General features: G+C 37.3%; 1 protein-coding gene across 1 annotated transcript in view; it reads right to left on the minus strand.

Moving 5' to 3' along the window:
• sntg2 (syntrophin, gamma 2) overlaps positions 1–25,053 on the minus strand; it is a 122,654-nt gene that overhangs the window by 54,628 nt on the left and 42,973 nt on the right. The window contains exons 6-8 of the mRNA XM_030126379.1: positions 23,460–23,501; positions 18,291–18,378; positions 15,937–16,028 (exon numbers count right to left, since the gene is read on the minus strand). Of these exons, the coding sequence (XP_029982239.1) occupies positions 15,937–16,028; positions 18,291–18,378; positions 23,460–23,501 (222 nt within the window). The remainder of the gene's footprint in view (positions 1–15,936; positions 16,029–18,290; positions 18,379–23,459; positions 23,502–25,053) is intronic.

Genomic DNA, 25,053 nt, shown 5'->3' on the forward strand with positions numbered 1-25,053 from the left:
GGGCTCTCTCTTTCTATTTGCTTCACTTTCCACACAAACACACAGACCTTTCAGCCTCTTACATACCTGTCGGCGACAGCAGAAATGACAAAGCTTGTAATTCTGCTACATAGAGCCTCTACAACATTTCTGTAGAGTTTTGCAGTGGGTTGTATGTGTTAATCTGTATTTTAGACTATACTCACTCTGACAGATTCACATATGACGTTTCACTTTTCTGTATCGTGGCTTTTTTCCTCTCACTAAAATGTCTACAGTTTGTTCAACCACTATTCTTGATCCTTCATTCACTTAGTGGTGAGGAGGGACCAGATTAGCAGATCTGTTTATATACGTTTATATATCCTAATTTTTACCTGTTAGGACAGGCGCTGTGTGTGAGCACCAAAGTAAAGTATTTAGGTCACTTTATTACGGATCAAATGTCCGATGATGATGATGATGATGATGATATATACAGGCAATGTCGGATGTTATATGCCCAGGCTAATATGTTGGCAAGAAAATTCTCAATGTGTACAGAAAATGTCAAGAAGAATCTCTTCAGAGAATATTGTACTCCTCTTTATACTGCCCCCTTGTGGGCCAGGTTTACAAAGGCTAGCTTACAGAAGCTCAAAGTCGCATATAATGATTCCATGAGAATACTGTTTAAAAAACCTCCATGGACTAGTGTAAGTGAGTTATTCTGCAATGCAGGAGTTCACACTTTTCAGGCTTTTATGAGAAACTTAATGTACAAATTTATCTGTCAATTGAACGATTCTCAGAATTCCATCATTAGGCTTTTGACAAATCCCAGTCATAGTTCGGTGCGATACCAGTCATCCCTGTGGCAACACTGGTACAGTCGTCTTTTATAATATTGATGATGTTTAGTCTGTATTTTTAACCTGTGGTTTTGTTTTTTTTTATTTTTTATTTATTCCATTTCTTGATTGCTTGTTTGTTTATTAAATGGACTCCCAAGTCTACAAATAAAGATGATGATGATGATGATGATACACAAAGCACAACTGTTACACAAATATTACATACGTTACCTTGACGCCCAATGTGGAAAAAGTGCATGATTAAGTGAACCCCAGTTGTATCTGCATATGGTTTACACTTTATGTAGCTGCAGTATATCTGACTGTCTCATCTTTGTTTATCATGATCCAAAAGGTACATTTGAAACAATAATTTTTCACCATATGTCCTGTTTCTCCAATCTCTCACAAAGCTAACACACCTTAGCTCCAGCCCTCAATATATTTAACTAAGCAACTGTAACCATCACCCTAAAACTTTTGTCACACAAACCTTGTATGTTTCATGTTGAAGGGGACACTACATAGTTCAGGGCCATACAGATACTTGTGAGTATAAGATTCTCCAAAAATGTATGAGTTGAAATGAATGCAGTTATTGACTAGAATTTTGTGACTTCAAGTAGGAAAAAGTTAAGGACAGTTTGGAAAATCTAACTGATGCTTAACCCATAAAGACCCAGTCAGTGCTACTTTTGTGGCAGTTCCCAAAGTATGTTTTACTCTCTATTTAACATTTCTTAAATGGTTCATCACCATTTATTATAAAATAATCATCTGCATTTTGCATTGTTCCAGCGAAAACATTAAATAGTTCCAATATCAATTGTACTGATCATAGACCCAAAAACAAACCATAAATACACAACTGAAGTTACTACAATATAAATGGTTAACAAGGGTTTATACAACCCCTGAAAAACTCCATCATATGTCAAGTCATATTCCTGATACATGGACTAAATGCCAAGATAATAAAAGAACTCTTATTCGCTGTCTATGAGAATGTCCAAAGATACAAAGATTCTAAAATGAGGTCATCAGTTGTATGTCTGAGGGATTTAACATCAAGATTCCATTTTGTGCCAGACTTTGTATACTGGGAATATATCCAGAGGATTTTACACATAATAAGAAACAAACTAAAGTGTTGGATTTGGTACTGTTGCATGCCAGCAGAGCTATCGTCTTTAACTGGAAAAGTATGGAGGCTCCTTCTATAAAACAATGGATAAAAGAGCTATCAGAGCGCATCGGACTGGAAAGACTGACTTATATTATCAAAGGAAAAATGAAGGAATTTCTACAATTATGGGAACCGTATACGAACATTATAGCATCTGGAAAATAGGGACATGTTATCATAAATGAATTACTACGGTTTTATTTTTCGTTATTATGACTGCTGTCTTAATTGTATTTTTCCATATATGTGTACATGTTGATAAGAAAATATGTGTATGCTATTTGTATACATGTCATTTGGTGCAAGTCAACCTGGTGTGAATGGGTGTGTGTTTGTGTTGTTTTGATTCATGTTCTTTTTGTATATTATTTACTTTGTTAACCTTTTATCATAAAACTTGAATACCAATAAAAATATTGTGGAAAAAAAAAAAAGTACTGATCATGTAGATGTTCATAAGAGCTCAGGTTAATGTTGAAGGTTATTATATCAAAAACTTTTTCAGTGAAATCTATCATTAATTGAATATAAATCAGGTGTCTCCATCCACTGTCATTTGTCAAACTCCATGGGTTTTACTAGTGAATCGATGTTGTAGAAGATGACAGTGTTAACATGTTCACTACGGAGCCTCTGAACGTCCAAATGAGTCATATCTGATGACCATGAAAAGATGAAAAACTGTATTTTACATCAATTATTTACATGTAGTGATAGGATTAGTGGATCAACAGGTATTAAACAGTTTAGATCAGTAGATTGTTTTAGTCACTGGTGGATGTTTGGGTCTTTATGGGTTAATTGTGAGGGATTCATTTATATTTACAAATTAAATAAAAATGACATGAAGTTCTGAAACTGACCAGAAGAAATATGCAAAACAAAGTGCATTTCAATACTTTTTTTTCTTCATTTTTCATTTCATTGCTTTTCTGCACGTAGTTATGAAATGTTATTAAGCATTTTAAGGTTCTTGTTGACCTGATGTATGCTTGCTACAACAGGTATAGTTAATGCATGTTTCTCTGGTTGTTAGTTCTAACTTCAGTCACAATTAGTTATCAATTAATCAATTAAATTACTGCCTGCAATTCTGATTATCAGGTAATCCATTTAACAGTTTATTATGAAACTTTAGGCAGTTCCATTTTAATTTAGGTGGTTTCGTGCTTTTTTTATGTGTTCGTTTTATTTATTTTTAAACACATTTCACAGACAGAGCAATGAATTATGAATCAAAAGTGCTGTAATTCATCTCAGTACTGATTTGACAGAATGTCACCAACATCCATTCTATGATTTCAAAGCTGAATATTGAAAACTATTGTTTATTTATTTGGGTCCCAGAAAAAAACAGCTACTCTCCCTTGGCTCCGCAAGAAACTGATAACAGCAGTTCTCAACACTGATGTTATTTAGAAAAATAAGATTCAATTTAAATGAAAATTTCAAGAGTTCTTAAGATTACTCACTCAATGTTAATAAGAAAATCTTTTGATAGGATGAGATCAAAAGCAGGTAGAATTTGTACATCTGTTCTGTGGACAGGTGCATCCAAGTAAAAATAGTGCATTTCCACACTTCACACACAAGTGGGTCTACAGAAAATGGACCAGAGCAGTTTACGCCAGAATCAAAAGAGAAAATGCCTCTCGGCGTTTATTAACGACAGGATGAAAGTGCTTCGGAGAAAATCTCATCTTCAAGTGCTGTGGTGTTACAAAGACATGGTAGGGAATAATGCCCTTGCTGTTTATATTGATGGATTGCCATAATCTTGGCAGGAGTTTGTCTCTGTGAGCTCTTTTTAATGGATTTTTGAAAACTGAGCCTGTTGTAGGAGTTTGTGACTGTAGCAAATATATATATGTGTGCATTTTAAGATTTTCATTGGTAGCAATGAGCATTCGAGGAATCTCAAACTGCAGTTTAAAGATGCCTGGGTTATTACATAATAAAGGTGTTAATGTGGCATGGAAACATGATTTGTTTTTGCCAGCTGTGCACTGTGTTATGGGTAATTTCAGGAGGCAATACACAAAAACCCATAATACCTCAAAATGCGCTTTTCTATTTTTTATACACTACTCGCACAATTTTTCATGGTCAATAATTCTTTTCTGTCAAGATTTCAGGAGACGACAGAAAAGGAAAAACAGGCCAGCAGCTAGGCCACTTTACACTCACAATCAAACTCATTTTTTTAGAACAATGGCTTTAAGGTTTCATAAAACTGAAATAGATGGATGATGAGCGCCATGTAACAGTAAAGACACACTTTACAAAGAATTAAGTGTTGTCACTGTGACGGAAAATGTCAATACAGTTTAGTTGCAGCAAATTGAATCCTTTCTCACCCACCAAATGTTTTCTGCAAACTGAAATTCTATTACAAGGTCTCCTCCGGAGGCTTTGAGGGAATTGGCAGAACAGTTTGGTTCAGGACAGCAGTCTGCAGCAAACAGCTGAAAACACAACTGCACTATCTATTAAACTGCCATGTGTTGAACTGGACTGTAGTTATTTAAACTGGGAGTCTTTTAGAGGGAAAGCGTAAAAAATAAACCTGAGAAAGTACTAAAGTTTAACAATGAGTCAGATACAGAGTGAAGCTTCGCTTGTCATCTCACTGCATCATATCGTCAATGTTAAATATTACTGCAAATGGAAAGGATTTAAAACAAAAATCAGACAAAACTAAACTCTGGACTTAAAGAGTACCTTTGATGGAGTCTGAAGTCTAAAAAAGCACCAAGTGATATTAAGATTTTTAGTTCCAGTTTATGTGTGACCCACCTCTGAACGTTCAAAACACAACAAATATCCCTCTGCAGAGCTTTACAAGTCCAGCTGTGAATTTTCTCCAGACTCATTATGAAAATGTTTCCTTACCTTTTGAATAGCTATGCAAATACTGGTGACCTTGATGTCTAAACAGCAAATTAGAGTTTATTTTTGATATGCATAATATTTTGCGTTTTGTGCAGGATTGGTTACAATTTATTTTGAAGTGTAAGATTTGTTAAGTTACTTTGAGGAACTGACATGGGACTTTGTGATCAGTAGAAAAAGATGGGGTAAGGGGGCAGGAGTATATAAGTTATACTAAGCTGTATACTTTTTTTTTTTTTAAATTAACTAAATTTTGGGCACAACAGCCTGACACAGCCGGGCAATAGTTGTATCTAAAACTGTTCCAAAGTTCCAAAGTTTTAATGAAGCTCTGTGTAAGACTGATGCATGATAAAGTGCTCATTCTAAAGGTCCTGAAGCGTAATATGTTGACAAAAACCTTGATAGCTAGAAGAGCGGCACATTTAAATGCAAATCACAGCGCTCTTAATGAAGAACAGATGCGTTACACATTATCTAATGAGTTACAAGCTTAGGGATCAAATGAGTGAAGCTTTAGTGGCATCAAACAGTGAATCGTTCCTGGAGCTAAAGATTATCTGTCAGCACTAAATCCCAGAACTCCTCCAAACAATGCCAAACGGGGTGATGCAGCCGGTGGATCATTATACACACAGCACAGGTACAGTAGGTTTGTGTTCATTACACAAAAACCAAATCACCTGCCTTCCTCAGACTTCTGAAAGGATGAGCATATTATCTGAGCATTAAAATAGCCCCTGGTGGTATGTAGTCAAGAGTGAAACGGCACAGAAAAAGTGACTACCTTTGCAAAGACAGTCGCACATCATTTGCTGAAGTGCAGCGCGTCACATGCGGACCCCCTGTCAGCCACTCCCCGGTAATTACAACATTTCTAAAGAAATTATCATCTTTTGCTCCATTTATGTCAGCCAAGAACAAAATGTTTTAGTTAATTCTCAAGCGGGGCTCCGTAGAGAGTAGGTGAGGTGGCAGGAAATAGAAAACTATCAGGCTGTCAGAGTGGATTACACTGACAAAGCCTCCACTTGAAGAGCTGAAAAACAGAAAATAAAGCCATGGTATTGTTCTTCAGATCAGTCACTCCTTCGTTCCGATACTCCAGAGGTGACACAAAGCATACATAATTATTAGAAAGTGTAAAAATGAATGTAAGGTATGCGGTACATTAAAGACAAAAAAAAAAAAAACAAAACTATGCCAGTCACTTCAATGTCACACAGAAGACAAAGCTTATTGAATTTTAATCAACAGAAGAAGTACTTACATGAGTGACTGCTTGGAGAAATTTGAGTAAAAACACAATTAAGTTTGTGACATGGTGGAGGCGACATCACAATTTGTCCCATTTTTTTCCACTTCCAAAAAAAAAACCCATTTGTTTAATCTTAATTCTATAATCGTCTAAGCATTTACTATGTGAGGTCTCTTTGCACATTTATTTGTGGTGTTCATGTGTATCCTACTGCAGCTTAAAGATGCACGGTTTATTATGTAATAAAAGGTGCTAATGTAGCGTGGAGACATGATTTGTTTTTGCCAGATGTGCATTGGGGTTATGGGTAATTTCCAACGCAAATCAAGCAAGGTTCCCTTTACCTCAAAATGCACTTTACTATTTATCCTTTTATAGTTATTTATGTTCAACAACACTAGAAGAAACTACCACTGATCTGTTTTAGGGGAAGGACATATTAACAATTTAACAACAATCGTGGCTTATTACTAGGGATGGGAATCGTTCAGAATTTAACGATTCCATTATCGATTTTGCTTATCGATTCTCATTGGGTGAGGGAAAAAAAGAGTACAAACGGGTGCGTATGTATTAACTGTCTTTTATATTTCCATCTCTGCACAGAAAATATAACATATAGAGTATGTACAAATAATAACAGATGACGCCGGGCCCAGTCTGGGGGGTGGGGTGGGGGGGTGTACAGTGAAAGTGAAATTAAAGACGCTTTACTAATTCCTCTATTGCCGCATTTCTACTACGTGGAACCAGTTCGACTGGGCTCGGCTTGTCTCCCATTGTTGTGCACCGCCTTTCCTTTCCCTTCTTACCTTCGGAAACTTGTATTTGAGGAGTTACGTTTGTTGCCCACACCGGAACCGGCCCAGCGTTCACTCTGCCGCTACATTCACAAGCGCCGCTAAGTAGCATATCAAATATGTGACATTCCTATAAATGAATCACATGCTGTGGACAAATGTTTGAGGATATTGGAGGGATTCCACCCTTTTGAAGACATGGAAGTGGACCTGGTGTCGTCTTTTTAGACCGTTTCTGCCTCAACGCCAGGTTGGCTACATTCTGACCAAAACAATGCAGCGTACGTGTGACGTCAACGCGCATGCACAACGAAGGTGGAATCGATGAGCAGAATCGTTAAGCAGGCAGGCAAACAATTCCAAGGAATCGAGCTACTGGGAACCGGTTCTCAAAAAGAACCAGTTCTCGATTCCCATCCCTACTTATTACATTCATTTTAGTTTGCAGGCCCAAAAAATATTTGTATTCTCAAAGGTTTTTGGCCATTTAGTTGAGAGTGAACATTCAAAAGATGACAGGAAATGAAGGTGGACGGCATGTGATAAATGCCACCGTTTCAGGAGTCCCACCGGATGTAGTTATATTTCACTGTGGGCACCCTGAGAAGTTGGAGAAAGTTATTCATCCTCAGGGGGAATCAAAGTCTACCCAAGATTCAAAGCCTTCAGAAAACCCACTTGGCGGTTGTTAAGATATTTCTGGACCAAAGTGGATCTCACAGACTGACCAGGACTGACAGAGCAGTCACCCAGGGCATCTATAAAAGAGCACCAGCATCATAAATATCAAAGCCTTAGAACACATTCATACAGGAGACAGTGGACAGAGTAAAATTAGGGTTCTACAAGTTCAATGTCAGACTTTTTAAGACTACTTAGAACTGAATTTAACGCCTGTTTTGCACCCATACTGCCAAAAATTTGTGACTTCTAGACTTTAGGAAAATGTATGTATTTACTCCATCACCGTTCCAAGTCATTTCTCACCAAGGGCTGCAATGTTAGTGATAATTGGCTCCTAATTTAAATATAAATTGTCACGTCAGGACCAGGTGGAACTGTGTCGACTAACGTTACTTTCTTTGCAGATTGGACACATTTAAACACAATACAGCCAACAAGTATATGGCAACATAACTGAAGACTTACCATATCAAATTTAATACCTTTCACAGACTTTTTTTATGGTATTAAATACAGATTTGTAACTTTTTAAGACCCTGCAGAAACCCTGTAAGGAGATGACATGAGCTGCAAAACATATCTTCAAAGACAGTATCTAACACTATTATTTAGCGTCAGATTGGCAATTTATTCTGGAGTGTTTACTTCACCTAGAGGCAATTATTACTGGTAAAGGAGAGAGTGAACAAATTGGTCAATATGTGTATCCCCTAATTACATGAGATAGTATCCCATAATTACAGGAGGTAAAACCAACAGCGGTGCAACAAGACCACAGGGCTATTTCATGTCTTATCATTGTTGTTTCCACTTGCTTCGAACTCACCTCCCTTACTCCGTCTTCAGGTTCTACATATACCAGAATGATTTTCAGCATCCCCACTGAACTCACTTGGCCTTACAGCATCTGGCAGTTTAATGTACAGGCGGAGAGCAATATGAACCACCCCAAAAAAACCGATGCCTTTTCTGAAAAAAAGAAAATCGAAGCCTAGTGCACCTCAACCCCCCCGTGCCCCTCGTGGCTGTGCTAGGCTCAGGTTTATTGGGTGGATCATTTGTGGACTGGTTGCAGCCTCTTACTATGCACTGTCTCTCTCTGTGCTGTACATTAATGAAATAGTGAGTTTACAAAGTCGTTCTACATCTCAGAGTGAATGCCTTGGAGTGTCCATTATTCTAGGTTGCTGTGATTCGCTGCTGATAGCTCTTTGCGTCCATTTAAGTGGCGCCTTCTTGAAAAGTTTGCTGGAAACTTAATCAAGGTTACATAGACTCTCGGCCTTGGAGCTGGCGCTTTACTCAAAACATTACTTGGAAATGTGCAACAAAATGAATTACTGGAGCGCATTTCTGTAAAGACACAGCAGTAATTAAAGCTAAATTAATATTTTTTTGGTTTGTTTGGCCACTTGGTAATAGCAAAAAAAAAGTGGTAGAGACAGCACTGACATATAAAGCAGAAGACATGTGTTGGAAGAGCTGCTTATTTAGAAATCCCACAGTCACAAAGCAACACAACTGATGAAATCATAATTTTTCTGCAAAAAAAAAAACTGTTTTGGACACAAATTTGACAAGACTGCAGAGACAAAACCAAAGCAGTAAAATTCAGACATAAGACAACCCTAAGATCTGACGTTAAGAGAGTTTGGTGAAATAGTTTGACAGGTTTGCCATCAGCTAACTCCTTTAACAAAAACACCGTTCAGATCAAATGTTTATAAAACATTATTTAGTGCAGCTTTAATTGTACTAAGTACTGAGGCCATTGGGAAATGCTACCAATATGTGACAAGAACTTATTAACAGAATTCACAACATTCTCAGATGTTAAGGTCAGTGAGATATCAAAAACAAAAAATGCAGCACTTTTTCGCATTTTTACTATGAATAACATGCAGACGTCGTGTAGTACGATGCCTGACGTCAATTACCGTTGCAACCCTAACGGAGCCTAGGGCTTAATGAGCCTTTCCATTACACACTGTTATAACGCAGAGTTGTTTAATGCCATGCAGTGTCATTTTTTATTCCTTTTGGAGGAAAAAAATAAAATTATGGATGCCCTACTTTCATGCAAATCTCTATCTGGAGGCTTCCTATCATTATAGTCTGAACATTAAAGTGAATTCACAACTTACACTGTGCTGAAAAAAAACACAACAAGCAATTACTCTAAGAACAGAAAACAACCACTCACAAAATAGTCTGTGAGGCAAGAAGAATCTTCCTTGACATGAACATAAACTAACTGCAGGCCAGCTTTTGCCATTTTGTGTTTTTCACCTCATAAATCTGATTTTCTGGGGAGTGAAACTGCTAATTGTGTTTGTCAGCCACCTAGTTTTCAAAACAAGAAATTAAAAGTAAGGACCCCTGCTAAAGTCAGCTGACCACTTATTGTCACTGAGTCATACCTTATTTGTTTTGGCATAAGTATGTCAGACTCCATTTTCTTCGTTTTTCCTCAGATAAACCATGCGCATAAAACAGGACTTGAAACAAATGCAGACCACGCAAAGGACCAGTGCACTGAAATGTTTTTCCTTCTTTCAGCCCTTACAGCTAGGATTTTAAATGGAAAACACTTTAAATCTAGATTATCTATGAAAGGTTAAAGTGGCCACCTGCTGCCTTTCGAGCATACTTTGAATAATTCATGTAAAATGACCGGCGAGAGATGCAGTCTTTAGGGCTACTCTGTTCATTATAGATTACCATGTTAATATGCAATCTCCAAAAGCCATACTATTAAAAGGGTGAAATATTGGCTTTGGGGTAGGAAAAAATGTAACATCTCCTTTACAACTTTTTGTCTTCTTGCAGAGTATGTAAGGTTTAGACAGTGCTTTTCTATAATTTAGGTTTCCTTTCTGTGCACAATGAGTGGCAGTTATATAGACTGGTCACTGCTTGTTTGGTCACTGAAGGACGTCAGCTGTGCACCCTGGTTAGTTACAGCAGGCTTTGTCCTTTTCATACGGATGTCAAGCTGACTGCACCACATCATGCTTCACAAAGATCGTAATATTCCTCTTTGGAATTGGTAAAAAAAAAAAAAAGAATCTGCTACTACAGTGAAGCCTTTCACATTTGCTCAGTCCCAGCAGCACACACTGTAATCACAGCCATCACCACTGTGAGATCAAACAGACCTACAGAGGAAATAACACCAATATAGAACCTTCTGAAGGAACCTGCGCTGTTTGCTTCTCACCATCTTTTCCTTCAAAAACAGTCACTGATTATGTGCATGTGTGGAGTCCTGCAACTGGTGTAAAGAGCTCCTGCCGGGAGGTACAGGATTAAAATTCATGACCACCTAAAATTCATTCAATATTCTATAATCAATTTAGCTCAGTAGGTCATTTTCATTTAAATCCTTCTGGACAACCACACAGGGCATTAGAAATGTATAACTTACTGTTACATACTGAAAATTAATCAGCCATCTTTAACAGTATGTTCCCATTTTGGTAAAACGAGTACACCACATGCATGCAAAATACTGTGTTCAGTTTTTGCATTTTATCACACTGCAGCTACATTCCAGTTTACAAAGCTATGCTGTAACTTTCATCTAGCTCGACATGCTGTACACTGTGGAATGTTGGGCCATCCCAGGTGAAAGATGACAAAAAGCAGTGGTATCATTGGATATAAATAAATTAACAAGTGGTGCCAGGCACAACAAACCCCACCCCTCACACGTATTATATCTTATTTTGGCATCGATCCAGCTGATGTCATCATGTCTATGTGTGTGCTGATGTCAGCATATCAATTGCCACTAAATATGTGCCAAGTTAAAGTAAAATGAAACAAAAATTATGTTTTTATAGACAAGTGAAATTTTGGCCATTATAAGTAAATGGGAGACAAAAAAGGTAAAAAATTCATAAAAAATTTGAACTTAGACCTACTTTTCCCAAAGTGTAATCACATCTACAGGGTGGGGAAGCAAAATTTACAATGAACATTTAGTTGTTTTTTCTCAGCAGGCACTACGTCAATTGTTTTGAAACCAAACATATATTGATGTCATAATCATACCTAACACTATTATCCATACCTTTTCAGAAACTTTTGCCCATATGAGTAATCAGGAAAGTAAACGTCAAAGAGTGTGTGATTTGCTGAATGCACTCCTCACACCAAAGGAGATTTCAAAAATAGTTGGAGTGTCCATAAAGACTGTTTATATTGAAAAGAAGAGAATGACTATGAGCAAAACTATTACGAGAAAGTCTGGAAGATACTATTAAAGAAGAATGGGAGAAGTTGTCACCCGAATATTTGAGGAACACTTGCGCAAGTTTCAGGAAGCGTGTGAAGGCAGTTATTGAGAAAGAAGGAGGACACATAGAATAAAAACATTTTCTATTATGTCAATTTTCTTGTGGCAAATAAATTCTCATGACTTTCAATAAACTAATTGGTCATACACTGTCTTTCAATTCCTGCCTCAAAATATTGTAAATTTTGCTTCCCCACCCTGTATTCTGGGTCACTGGCAATCTATAAACCCAATTTGGTATGAATTCAACCAATAATTTTGCTGCTAGAGTGTTAACAAACAAACCAAAAACAATACCCCTGGCCTCCTCTTCTGGGAGAGGGGTAATAAGAAAAAAACTGCAATCCTATGTTTCACAGATGGCCATTTAACCGGTCTTGTGATCAGACACAGCTCTTGCACATTGACCTGTGTTGTAGCTGGAGAATTAGTAAATGTTAGCATTGTGCAGTCTGCATAGGTTGGCCTCAAGTTTACTACATCTATACTGCACCGTGAGACTGCTGAAATCTGACAGTTGGTAGAAGCCTTAAAGGGGTCATATTTTACTAAACCCACTTTTATTAGTCTTTGGTACATTTATTTGTGTATTTGGGCATGGTAACAGTTCATAAAGTTTGAATTTCATCCCTCCAGGTGCTGCAAAGCTATCTTTATATTCATTTTGGCAAAAACTGAGTAGATTTCTACAACCTGTTTTAATTCCTTCTTAATTTGTTACGTTTTATAACTAGTTACGTCACAACATTTGCACATACAAGGTCAAGACTTCTGATGAACATTTCTCAGCGTATGACATAATTGTTTGTCAGCAGCAGCGGTTGTAGTCCATACTAAAAATATGTCCAAACTTCAAGTCAATTATGTAAAATGTTCAGTTGTTGGTTGTATTAACAAACACAAGTGGCTGAATGAGACAGAGCAGCACAGTCAACAACCTGGAGGGGGTGGGGCATTAAGTGTTGCATTTGCATTTAAAGGGCCAGCGCTCAAAACAACCTTTCTGGTGTCATTACTCAGAAATAGGGTTGAAGATGGACCTGTGGAGTTGAATTAATGAAGAATTCAGACCCAAGCATAGCATTTACAGTTTATGAAGACCACAGGGAAATGTTTTAAAATGCATATAAAGCAAAATATCACTCCTTTAAAACCAGTTGCACACCATCTGTTCAGAATCAGACAGCAGATCGGTATCCGCTAAAACACAAAACGACAGCAGACTCATACTGGTAGCCCACAGACCTGTTCATTACCAATGTCCCGCTGACCTCTTTGACATGAGTGAACATTAAAAGAAAAGCAGACTGTACTGTAGGGCTTAATTTTCCCTCCTCTGCTAGGGGAACGGCTCCCGGGTCGGGATCCACATTTTGGACAGTCAAATACCACCCCAGCGTGCACTGGATGCGTAGAGGACATTATGGATTACTTCACATTTAATAACATGTCAAAGTCAAAGCGGATTTGTATGAGCCACAGTCCACTAACAGAAGCTCAGGCTGCAGCTGATAGTGCTGCTGGCGCCTGGCTAGTGGATAGTGCTGCTCAGCTAATGTTACCAGGATGATAAAAACAGAACATACTCTAGAAAAACAGGCGATTAGCAGTACTTTTGTTCCATCTGCCTTCCACTTCCCACCCTCCCCTTCAATCGCTGCAAAAAAATGTGACTGTTTGTTTTGTCTGTTGTGGGCTTTTCAGGTAAAAGCTGCAGGAGTTGAAATCAGGGTGAAAACAGGCCATAATTAGAATATCTGCACCTTCCCTCTGCAGATTTCTCCTCTCAGTCCAAATTAAAAGACTAAATATAAAGATAGAAGATCGAGTAGAGCAGGAGAGTCACGTCCATATCGCATTTAACAGAATCTGATCAGTGACTGGTGGCTACAGCTGTCAATCATGTATTTAACCACCCAACTCATTGGAAAAAAAACCTGCTCAGCCAAAAACTGTACATCATGGGATAGATTTTCTACATCCTTAAAACACAGGCAAAGACTACATGCACAAGTCTCATGTCCTGTCAGACCACTTCAGTTGCAATACGCTCCGAGGTAATTATGGATTTTTATGCCCAGCAACTGTACAACCACTGAAGCTTTAATTTTAGTTGACACTCAGACACAGAAGGTGAAGCCAGTGCACATTAATGCTTACATTAGTGTGAACAATTACTAAGAAAGACTTCTAATTAGGCACCAAACCAGCCAAGTGTAAGAGAAAACAATAAGAGTAAGAGTATTATTGTTAAAATTATTAGTGAAACCTTGATGTTTTGCTTATTCACACCAATAAGTCCTAATGAATTGGACTGAATTAAATAATAGCGGTTTTAATTCGTTAAAGTAATACTACTAACATTTTTACTAATAATGGCCCTGCTCTCTCCACATGTCCCAGTAAACCTTAATATTATGGCCCAGTCTGTATAAATAATGTCAAGGCACTGAAATGGAAGCTGCTTAATAGAGTTCAGTGATTAGTTATTTGATAAAGGTGTGTATTTACATCTGTGCCAACATATAACTTCAACACGTTAAAAGCCAGAAACTACATACACTTGTTACTGGGTGCTTCTGTGAAACTGGTCCCTAAAAACAGGACATGGGGGCTAAAAAAAATCAAACCAGATGTAGACTAATGTTATGAAGCAAGTTTGGAAGCACTTTGGGTCCATTTTAAATATAAATACTTTCTGAGATAAAAGAGAAAATTTTTCAGATAAAACACATTTTTTAATTATTTTTATACAAAAATCTGCATGTAACTCGGTAAAAAAAGACACAAAAATTACGTGCTACTATTTTTTCGAATATCTTTTTATTCTCTCACAGGTACATTTTGGGAATCAAACTAATTATGCAAGGCAGAGTGTTTCACAAAAATAATTACTCGCAATTTATATGTGTTTAAATGGGCGGGTTCTGCATGTAACGCGGGTGGACACGATGGGTTAAACCAGGAATGAGACTGAGATTCATGAAAAACCTGCATGTCTGGATTAGAAAAACCACTAGGGTCGACAAATTTAACACAGTGTCTTTATTTATAGCGGTATATAAGACCATTTCAAGCCGTGTTTTCCAGATCAAATGCACTGACACCTAGGTAGCTTTTCATGTCCCAATTTTGGTCCTATTTTTGGCACCAATATTTGATTAAAAATTCATTAATTTTGGGATGGATCAGAGCAAGAGTTTTTTTTTTTTGTTTTTTTTTTTTTTGCATTTATCCAAGGTCATCATTGGGTACATCCTGGGGGGAAATATCTCTACATTTCTCTTTTATTATTGGGTCTAAAAAGCTGTTTCATAGAGGCACCCTACTATAAACTGATCCCACTTTCATATTTTAGCACAACCATTAAAATGCCAACAAATGTGAGCCTAAAAGTTTGTAATAAAGGTTTTCATCTGCCTTACTGTGTCCAACCTCAGTAGCAATGGCATGTTACCAGAGGCCATGCAGCTCAACAATCTGACCATGTTCAAAGAAAGAAAGCTTTTTAGCCTTTGCCATCAGGAGGTCATGACTGTGAATACCTGACAGAAAATGAATCCACATTTTTGCACAGATTTTGGCTTTTAAACGCTGTGCTCTTAAACTCTGATCGATTACTCCAATATTTTTTGTCTCACTCCCATTTCTTCTTTGTGCATTTTGAAATTCTACGTAGAACCTTCTTAAGATCCAACAGCACAAAATGTTAATTCTTGCAAATTTTCCAACTGGTCTTAAAATTTTGATCAGGAGTGTAGATTCAGTTCATCTATCATTCAGTACATAGGCATCTTTCACACAGCTTCAGGTTTCTTTATTCTTAACATTCCAATGATAGGTTGAGGTAATATATGAATATTTTAAAAATAGAAATACTACATATAGCACCTTTAAGTGAAAACTTTAAACTGTATATGGTAGCCGATATACATCCAAGTAACACACTGATCAGATACTGAGAATCAATATTCAGTGAGTAATATCAAAGAGTTTTTTCTTACTGTGTTGTTTCCATTTCCATTTAAATGTACACCACTGTCAAAGAGTGGAGAGGACACTCGACTGCTGTGATCAGTAGATGGCCCTGGAGAACCTAGGGAAAAAAAGAACAAGAAAGAAAGAATAAGAAAAGAATGGAAGGATGATTCATGTTCTTTGCAAACAGGTTTCACAAGAATCACCGTTAAAAGATTCAGTTCGTTGTTATGTCACATCTATTTCTGAAGGAATAGAATAATAAAGAATGTGTTTTTCTGTCAACTTCTGCATAAACTTTAAACTATGTGGCCCAGTTCATGGTCTTAAACTTTAAGGATTTATATATTTATTACTGACTTACAGCCCTGCCTTTAAGCCATGCAGAGTGGAGAGAAAGGCTGCCCTTTGATATGATATTAGTTTGGCTTTAGACGAACTGCTTTTCTGGTTTGGTCACACTCGGAAAAGTGTGGCAAACAGCCTGGCCTGGTCTGCTGACATTTGTGCCAGGATAAAACAAAGGGCGGCTTAGAAAGACAATCTGTCCTGGACGTTTAATTTCCAGGCAACAAAGCAAGACTCATCAGCCTGATAGCCTCCAGCAAAACCTGAGCATCTCTGTAGCCATTCCTTCCTCTGAATGTTAACTGGCCCAAAAGACATTAAGACCGGATTTCTCCAAGTAATCACTCCGAATTTGTGAGACTGTGTTGGCTTATCAAGTAAGCTGTAAATATTCAGGCTCATTTCTTAACATCAATTATTTTCCTACATCTGTGCGTCTTACAATTAGGTAAACTGTGAAAAGTTATCATTACTTTTGCTGTTGGCGGCTGAATGAAGTGTATTTTTTTCCTAGATCTAATTGTTAAGAATGAGGCAAAGGCTGCATGGGTTCTGTTGTCACACTGTTGTTATGACTTCACATCTGAAGTTCCAGATGTAATGCAAAATTGTCATGCAATGCTGATAACATATCCAAGACAAGGAATGTTATGACAAGTGCTTTTTTCTATCAGGAGACAGTTGTGAGAACTATGCTTATTTGCATCTGTGTGTTTGGGGAAAAAAAAAAAAATATTCTGGCTCTTACACACCACAGTCTCATCACTTACACAGATCAAGGACGTTGAGATGATGAAAATGAGAAGATACCTTATAAAACAAAGTAAACCAGTGACTCTAATCCACTGTAATACTTTACTGAATGAAGGACATCACATGCATGATAGTGATGATACAATGTCATGACACTTGTTCATGTTCTTTAAATAAACATAATAAAAACTAACGTGAACTGTACAACTGACATTATCTCTAAAGCAAAGTCTTCAGCTTTATATTGTACTTACTATATTCTAGTAATTAAGCTGCTTGAATTTTTATTCTAATATACATTTAACCCATAAAGACCCAAACAACCACTAGAAACCAAACTCATCTACCAATAGACAATGTTTAATAACTTGTAATCCATCAATCCTATCAATTCATGTAAATTATTGGTGTAAAATACAGTTTTTCATCTTTTTGTGGTCATCAAATATGACTCCATTTGGACGTTCAGAGGCTCTGTAGTTGCCGTAGAAATGTGGTCATCTTCTACAACATTGATTCACCAGTAAAACCCATGGAGTTTGATAAATGACAGTGGATGGAGACATTTTGTTTATGTTCAATTAATGATATATTTGCTGAAAAAGTTACTTTTTCTCTGTTTCTGAGCATTTATGAACATCTACATGATCAGTAAATTAAATATAGGAAAATACCTGATGTTATAATAATACCTTTTATTTAATAAATGCAAAATACAGAGGATAATATTATAATAAATGGGGATAAATCACTTAGGAAATGTTAAACAGAGAGAGCTTCATTTGGGAACTAACGTAAAAAGTAGCACTGGGTCTTCATGGGTTAAGAAAACTGGCCCACTTTTTACTGAGTGTTCAATGACATGGTGAAACTTTTCAAAATCTTAAGCTTACTTTGTCTTTGGTGTAGCTTCTTTCTCGTCCACCACCGTTTTTCCACCTGCCTTACCCACATAACCCATTTCTCACTTTCTAGCGTCTCCACATGGATGATTTTAGTGTCTGGGTGTCATCTTTTCAAGCTGCTCTACTGTAGGCAAGTACAGCAGCAGAAGTCTGCGGCTCTGAGTGTTCCTGACATTACTGCTCGTCTCGGGCCACTGAGCATGACAATTTATTACTTTGGAATAAATGCTCATCTATCGAACGCTTTAGTTGTCCAAAAAGGTAATCTCCCATAAAAGTGGCGTATTCTTTTATTGCTTAAAAAGAAAAAAAAAGCCAAATAAAAGTGCTGTTTATTGTGAGCTCATATGGCAATGAAACCATAAAAGTCTTACCTAGAGGCAGTTTCAGGAATGATGGAACCTCTCGCAAGTAGCGAACGGTGATAGTGACCTCATCTCCCGCCGTACGCAAGAGGTGCACCTGACAGGAACAATGGAGGGATAGGGGACTGAGTGATGTGGCAAGATAAAGTTTTATCCGATATATATATCTTGTGGAATACTGAAGTAAAAAAGACAAAGACGCAGGAGTCTTGCAGTCTGAGGAAAAGTCTCAGAGTCCCCTTTAATTTCAGCCTTTTAATGCACATAAGAAACAGAAGTCATAACCAAAACTGGACCTGAACTGTTGGTCATATTATCCCCATGTCCAAACAAGGAGCTAGATGGCCGTCTCTTCCTTACCTGACCACTTGCTGGAATTCCACAACATTGGCCAAAACATGGGTGTTAACCCTTTAACCCCTGACGTGTCTGTGGTGAGCATTCTGAATGCCTGATTTATTCTAAATATTCATAAAAATTCAAGCGTTTCCTCAATAAGAAAAATTTCCAAATGCAATGATAGAATAGACCTTGTTCTTTCCATAGACATCTGAGCATGCTCAGTGCACCCCCTGCCACTTGTGGAACGGTGAGTGAGACCAACTCACTATAAAAATAGACGGTTTGGGCTTTTTTATCCCTTTTTTTTATATATACCATTTTCTTTGACTTTTTTTTGTTTTTACTGTTGTTTGCAGTGTTGTTGTGATTTTACTTTGTTTCTTTTTTTTATATACTGTGTTTTTATTGAGCTTTGACCGTGTAACAGCTTTTTGGAGTTCAACCTGGTGCCTAAAAGCAGCTGGACTGATTTAGAAAAAAAGAGCCCCAAAACAAAAACTAGTGGGCCCAAATTCAAATACTTGTTGTTTTTCAGTGTGTTCTAGTTCACAGTTCATGTTCAACATGCTAAATCTCTTATTGATGTACATTCTGAGTGCCTTATTTAGTCAAAACCTGTCAAACTTCTATTCCTCTCTGTCTTTTTCTGTTATTCCACCCTATTTTGACACTAAAACACACAGTAAAGCAAAAGCACAGAAGAAAAGGAACACAAGCACATACTCACAGCAGCTTTTATGACACTGAAACAGATGCACATTCACAGCAGCACGTTTACCTGAAATACTGTCTCAGAGGTTAAAGGGCTAACAGGATATCAGGGAATATTATTGGCTGCTGGACACAAATATAGGATCTTCCTGTTTCACTGTTTCTCTGGGTCATGGCAACATGGACACTAGCCAATTACTGCAACAACAGTATTAGAACATCTAAAGACAATGTGCAATCCATAATATTATTTCTAACATTATCAGAATATCCAAAGATAATATGCAACACACAACACACATGTATAAATATACATATAGCAAACGAAACCAGCCGCATTGATGTCAAGCTGTAAACGACCAGGTTAAAATGTAGCAGGAGATGAGTGAGAAAAAACATAATCAGGAGTTAAACCCAGACTGGAGACACTTTGCTTACATAATCAAAGACATAATGTGAAGGCTGACGTTTCTTTCATGGCAGGCGGCGGCGAAGTGACGGCTGACACCGCAAAGCAATTACGCTCCGAATTTGCGATTATCTGATGTCTAAATGCTGTAAAATACATCCTCAAAGATGTCGAGTCATACTCTCAAAAAGCTACGCACAAGTGAGGTAATGTTTAAAAAGCATGAAATATTAAAACTGTCCATCTACCATTCATGTAGGGGATGAGAGAAAACGGACGAGCAAATGAGACGCTTGTCTGGAGTTTTGAATACGCAAGGTCATGTGTACGAACCCTAAACGGACAGATCTGTCTGCGTGGTTGCTGTTACTTCAGTGTGAGTGTCTGTCAGTGCTGCGAGTCTGTCAGCCTGTCATTAAAAGCTCTACAATTTGTTGTGAAGAGAAGGTGCTCATTACGTGTTTTGACGCTCTAGAGGTGAATATAGTGAACATCTGTTTGGGGCTGCGTGTCGGAGAAGGCGATGACAGATGTGGGAAGATGTGCGAGCGTGGATTTAGGGGTTGCAGAGAATCACAAGAAGAAGAAGAAAAAAAAAAAGACTGAGTAAAATTGAAACAAAGATGTGTTTATAAAAATAATAATGTCCTTGACTCCTCTGCACGTTTAGATACACATCTCCTGCTCTTCAGTCTTTTCAGTTTATCGCAGTGTAAATCAGAAGAAAAACAGCCTCCTGCCAAGATCCACCTAAGATCCAACCCAGATTGTTAAAGCACTCTTCTTTGTTGATAAGCACCAGGACTGTGTGTTGAAGCTGGAAACAGCAGTGGAATGGGGTTTTAACGATTAACCCTTTATCAGGCAAGTGACTATTTTCAGTCATTTCCACACACATTACAAGACAGTGACAGCAACAGTTCCAGTGAGTCTCAGGTCCAATGTGGTCTACAGGGTCTGTAAGGTCCACCTCTGCATGAACAGTGAGTGTACCTGCTTTGTTAGGTACCATGAAGTAATGGTACTAATGTAAGGAATGATGTTCAAAGGAATAATGTGGATGTGGACAGGGGTCTGGATCAGCACTTACAGTTGCGGAAAAAATTATTAGACCACCCCTTGTTTTCTTCAATTTCTTGTTCATTTTAATGTGTGGTACAACTAAAGGTACATTTGTTTGGATAAATATAATGATAACAACAAAAATAGCTCATAATAGTTTAATTTCAGAGTTGATATCTATCCATTTTCCATGTTTTCTTGATAATAACCAAAATCACTTCAGTTCTTACATCAAAAGCTATGGCATTGTACTGCCAAAAACTGTGTTTTTAGGCATTCCATGTTTTCTTTTCTGTCTGTTTTAGTCACATGATACACACAGGAGTTAGTACTTGATTGCATAACCATTGTTTCTGATGACTTTTAATAGTCTAATAATTTTTTTTGTGACTGTATGTTGGTCTAATGCTCTAAAATATATGTATTTTTCATATGTACTTCTTGGACTGATTCATTTACTTATTTATTTTGACACATATGGGCAAGGAACCAAATATGGTAACTTCATTGACCTTGATTTTCCACATGACAATAAAAACTTTTGAAAGAATTCACAAAAGCAGTAAACTCTTGTTACATCCTCCAATGATACACCAAGGTTAAAATTCTGAATTTCAGAGTATTTCTGTGAGTGAACTATAAAGGGTTAAAGGCACAATATGTTCTTGGCAAGGCTTAATTTGAGCCGGATCCAGCCTGATCGGGATCCAGCACCTCCAACGTCAGATCTGGAACCATTTCATTGGATCTGGCACCTCTATGAAAAAATAAATAGCCTAAATGAAACAGTGTTTTTAGGCATTCCATGTTTTCTTTTCTGTCTGTTTTAGTCACATGATACACACAGGAGTTAGTACTTGATTACATAACCATCATTTTTGGTTACTTTTAATAATCTAATAATTTTTTTGCGACTGTATGTTGGTCTAATGCACTAAAATATATGTATTTTTTATATGTACTGCTAATTTTTTATATGTACTGGAGTTGTAAAAATGTCCACTCAGCTGGACACCATGCGTTTAATTTATGTAGCAAAAAACATGTATTTACTGATATACTGTGCAAAAACTATTTAATAAAAACGTTTGTAATGCTGCTAATCTTATTTTGTCTCATATATTAACATGCTCTATCTAATACTAGTTATTACTCATTTCATGGAGATAATATGCAAAAAAAACCCAAAACTTTTTGCTTAAAAAATAAACTGTTAATTACAGTCTAATAACAATTAGCAATTGATTTACACTAAAACATGTCACTGCAGATCAGGTTTATCAAGAACAGCAAAGATGCACTAATTGTATGAATTGCAGTGTTTGGGATGATGCATAAGCTCCACTATATTGGCTGACAACAAAACACATGAATAAACAATAGAACAGCTGTAGAATAGCTGTCCACTGTAGCGACCACTGTGCATGAAAGGGTTAAGTGTTTTAGAATGTCCTGGTTACCTCCACCCCTGTTTTGAGTCACCAGCACCCCCCTCCCCTGCATTCCGGCACCTCCCACTTTACAAATGAAGCACTGATTCTCGGTGGTCATGTGCAGGTTGTGTTCAATTGTTGCTCTAGGAAAATCTGCAACCTTGACCATGGACTTCAAACTCTTTATACAGAAGCATCCATGGCATTTACACAATTATAGAAGCAGAAGACTGTTACCAGAGCAGAGCTGCTGAAACTGACTGGAACAAGCTGGTCTGTGTCCTGCATATGTATGTACCAGGGACGGTTTATGGTGAAAAAGGGTTTTTTTTTGTGGCTATGCTACCAAATAGCATAGGTTTCCTACAAGGATAACATGGCATATTTGACTTTGGTGCCTGTAGCTCAAAAACTGTGGGATGAGTTCCAGTATGTGCCAAGACCATGTCCTTCATAGTGAATTTATATTAATGCCGGTGGGACGGTGCAACATGCAGCCTCCCAGAAAGACTAACCACTAAGTCATCTGGTCCTTCTGACATTAAACTGCTGAACACAGAGCAGCCTTGAAACAGGGCTGTCTCTATGCTCTGTGATTACAGAAGAATGTAATCTGTTTATGGGAAAATACTCCAATGATAACACTGAATACTGAAAAAATAATAACAAGGGTACAGGATAACAATACAGTCTAAACCAGGGGGGTCAAACATACAGCCCACGGACGGACCCCCAATAGGTCCAGTCTGGCCCATGGGATGAATTTGCAAAAATCAAAAATCACAAAAAAGACATTAACAGTCAATGGTAATCACTACACCGCTATAGTTAAATGCTATATTTTTCAGTTCCAGATGCCCGTTAATAAATATTTTGTGCCTTTGTAGATCCACTGTGATCTGTAAATTCTAATGCACATGTGTAAATAATAAAGTGAGACATGGTGTTAAAATTGCACTCATTTTTCTTAAGAAATTCCAGGTTGTTTGTAGTTGTTCAGGTTATTCCTATTTTTTATGAAAGGGTAGTTTGTAAATATAAATATTTTCATATGTAATTTTACAGTTTTGCACTAAAATAAAGAGAAAAACTTCAGAGTTGTGATTACATATAGGTTACTTTGGACCCCTGCAGATCAAACTGGGCTGCATGTGGCCCCTGAACTAAACTGAGTTTGACACCCCTGGTCTAAATCAACAGATTAATGATAAATATACTTACAACTTCTTCATGAGTGCAGTGCTCTACATTGATTCCATTGACCTAAAGAAATCACAAGAAAAAACGTAAGTGAGAAAATGTGGAACATTTTCACCTCTCTATCCTATTCTAATAATTTCTTCAGGGTTTTTTTCAGGTTTTCAGAAATGTAAACAGATGCAGAGGTGCCAAATAATGACGTACAAATACTTTGTTACCTTACTTTAGTAGAAATTTTGGTTATCTATACTTAACTGGGGTAATTATTTTTCGCCGACTTTTTACTTCTGCTCTTACATTTTCACACAATTCTCTGTACTTTCTACTCCTCACATTTTAAAAATAGACTCATTACTTCTATTTCATTCTGGCTTATCATCGTTCAAATAAAAACTATCCAGATGAATCGCACCATCCAGATAGAGTGAATTTGATTGTGATTGGATGAGAAGTACCATTCCGACATCCTACTGGTTTTTCTGTGTTCCATCACACCTACACATGACACAAATCACATCACACTCCAGTGAGAACACAGCAGACGTATGTAGTCTAGTATGAACATGTTCATGGCAGACACTCAAGAGAACTCGAGCCAAATGCCCCAACCACTGTACTGCACAGACAACCATAGGAGGGTCACTGTTACTAAGCCTGCCCTGGGTACACCTATTCTCTTGTCCAGTTTTGTTCTCTTACATCTGTTGCCCTCACAGATTCCTGCAGCTAAGCTTGGATGTACATTTACATTCCAAGGTGATTAATAACATGCCTCTGAAGTTTGACTTTTTGCACCATTTCAATACTTATATTCAACTAGTCATCATATCTTCTGCTCTATGAAACATGTTAATGCTCGGTAGTGCACATATATGGTTCTTTAATACATTTGCATTGGACTAAAATGTGTTTTTTCAACAAACATTTTAAGCCATAAAGACCCAGTGCTACTTTTGTGATAATTCCCAAATGAATTTTTCCTCTATTTTTAATCTTTCTTTTGCATTTGCCTATTTCTTCATATTCATTGTATTGATCATGTAGATGTCCATAAAAGCTTAGATTACAGTTTAGGATTATTATATCAGAAACAAAGAAAACTGAAGAAAAACTGACTTTTTTCAGTAAAATACATCAAAAACTGAACATAAAATAAGTGTGTCCATCCACTGTCATTGATCCAACTCCATGGGTTTTACTGGTGAATCAATGTTGTAGAAGATGACGGTGTTTCCGCGTTCACTACAGAGCCTCTGAACGTCCAAATGGGTCATATCTGATGACCATGAAAAGATAATAAACTGTATTTTACATCAATTATTTACATGATTGATAGGATTAGTGGATCAACAGGCATTAAACAGTTTAGATCAGTAGATGGTTTTGCTCCCCAATGGATGTTTGGGTCTTTATGGGTTAATATAAAATTATGGTTATTATGGCCTTCAGAAAAATGTTTTTTGGGGAGGTGGGGTAGTGCACTGTCAGCCCCTGTGGCACATTTTTTTGCCTTACATTTACTTTTATACTTTAAGTAGCTTTGAAACCAGTACTTTTATACTTTTACTTGAGTAAAAAGCTTGAGTTGATACTTCAGCTTCTACAGAAGTCTTTT

This window comes from Sphaeramia orbicularis, chromosome 22 (assembly GCF_902148855.1).
Source record: "Sphaeramia orbicularis chromosome 22, fSphaOr1.1, whole genome shotgun sequence".
Lineage (NCBI taxonomy): Eukaryota > Metazoa > Chordata > Actinopteri > Kurtiformes > Apogonidae > Sphaeramia > Sphaeramia orbicularis.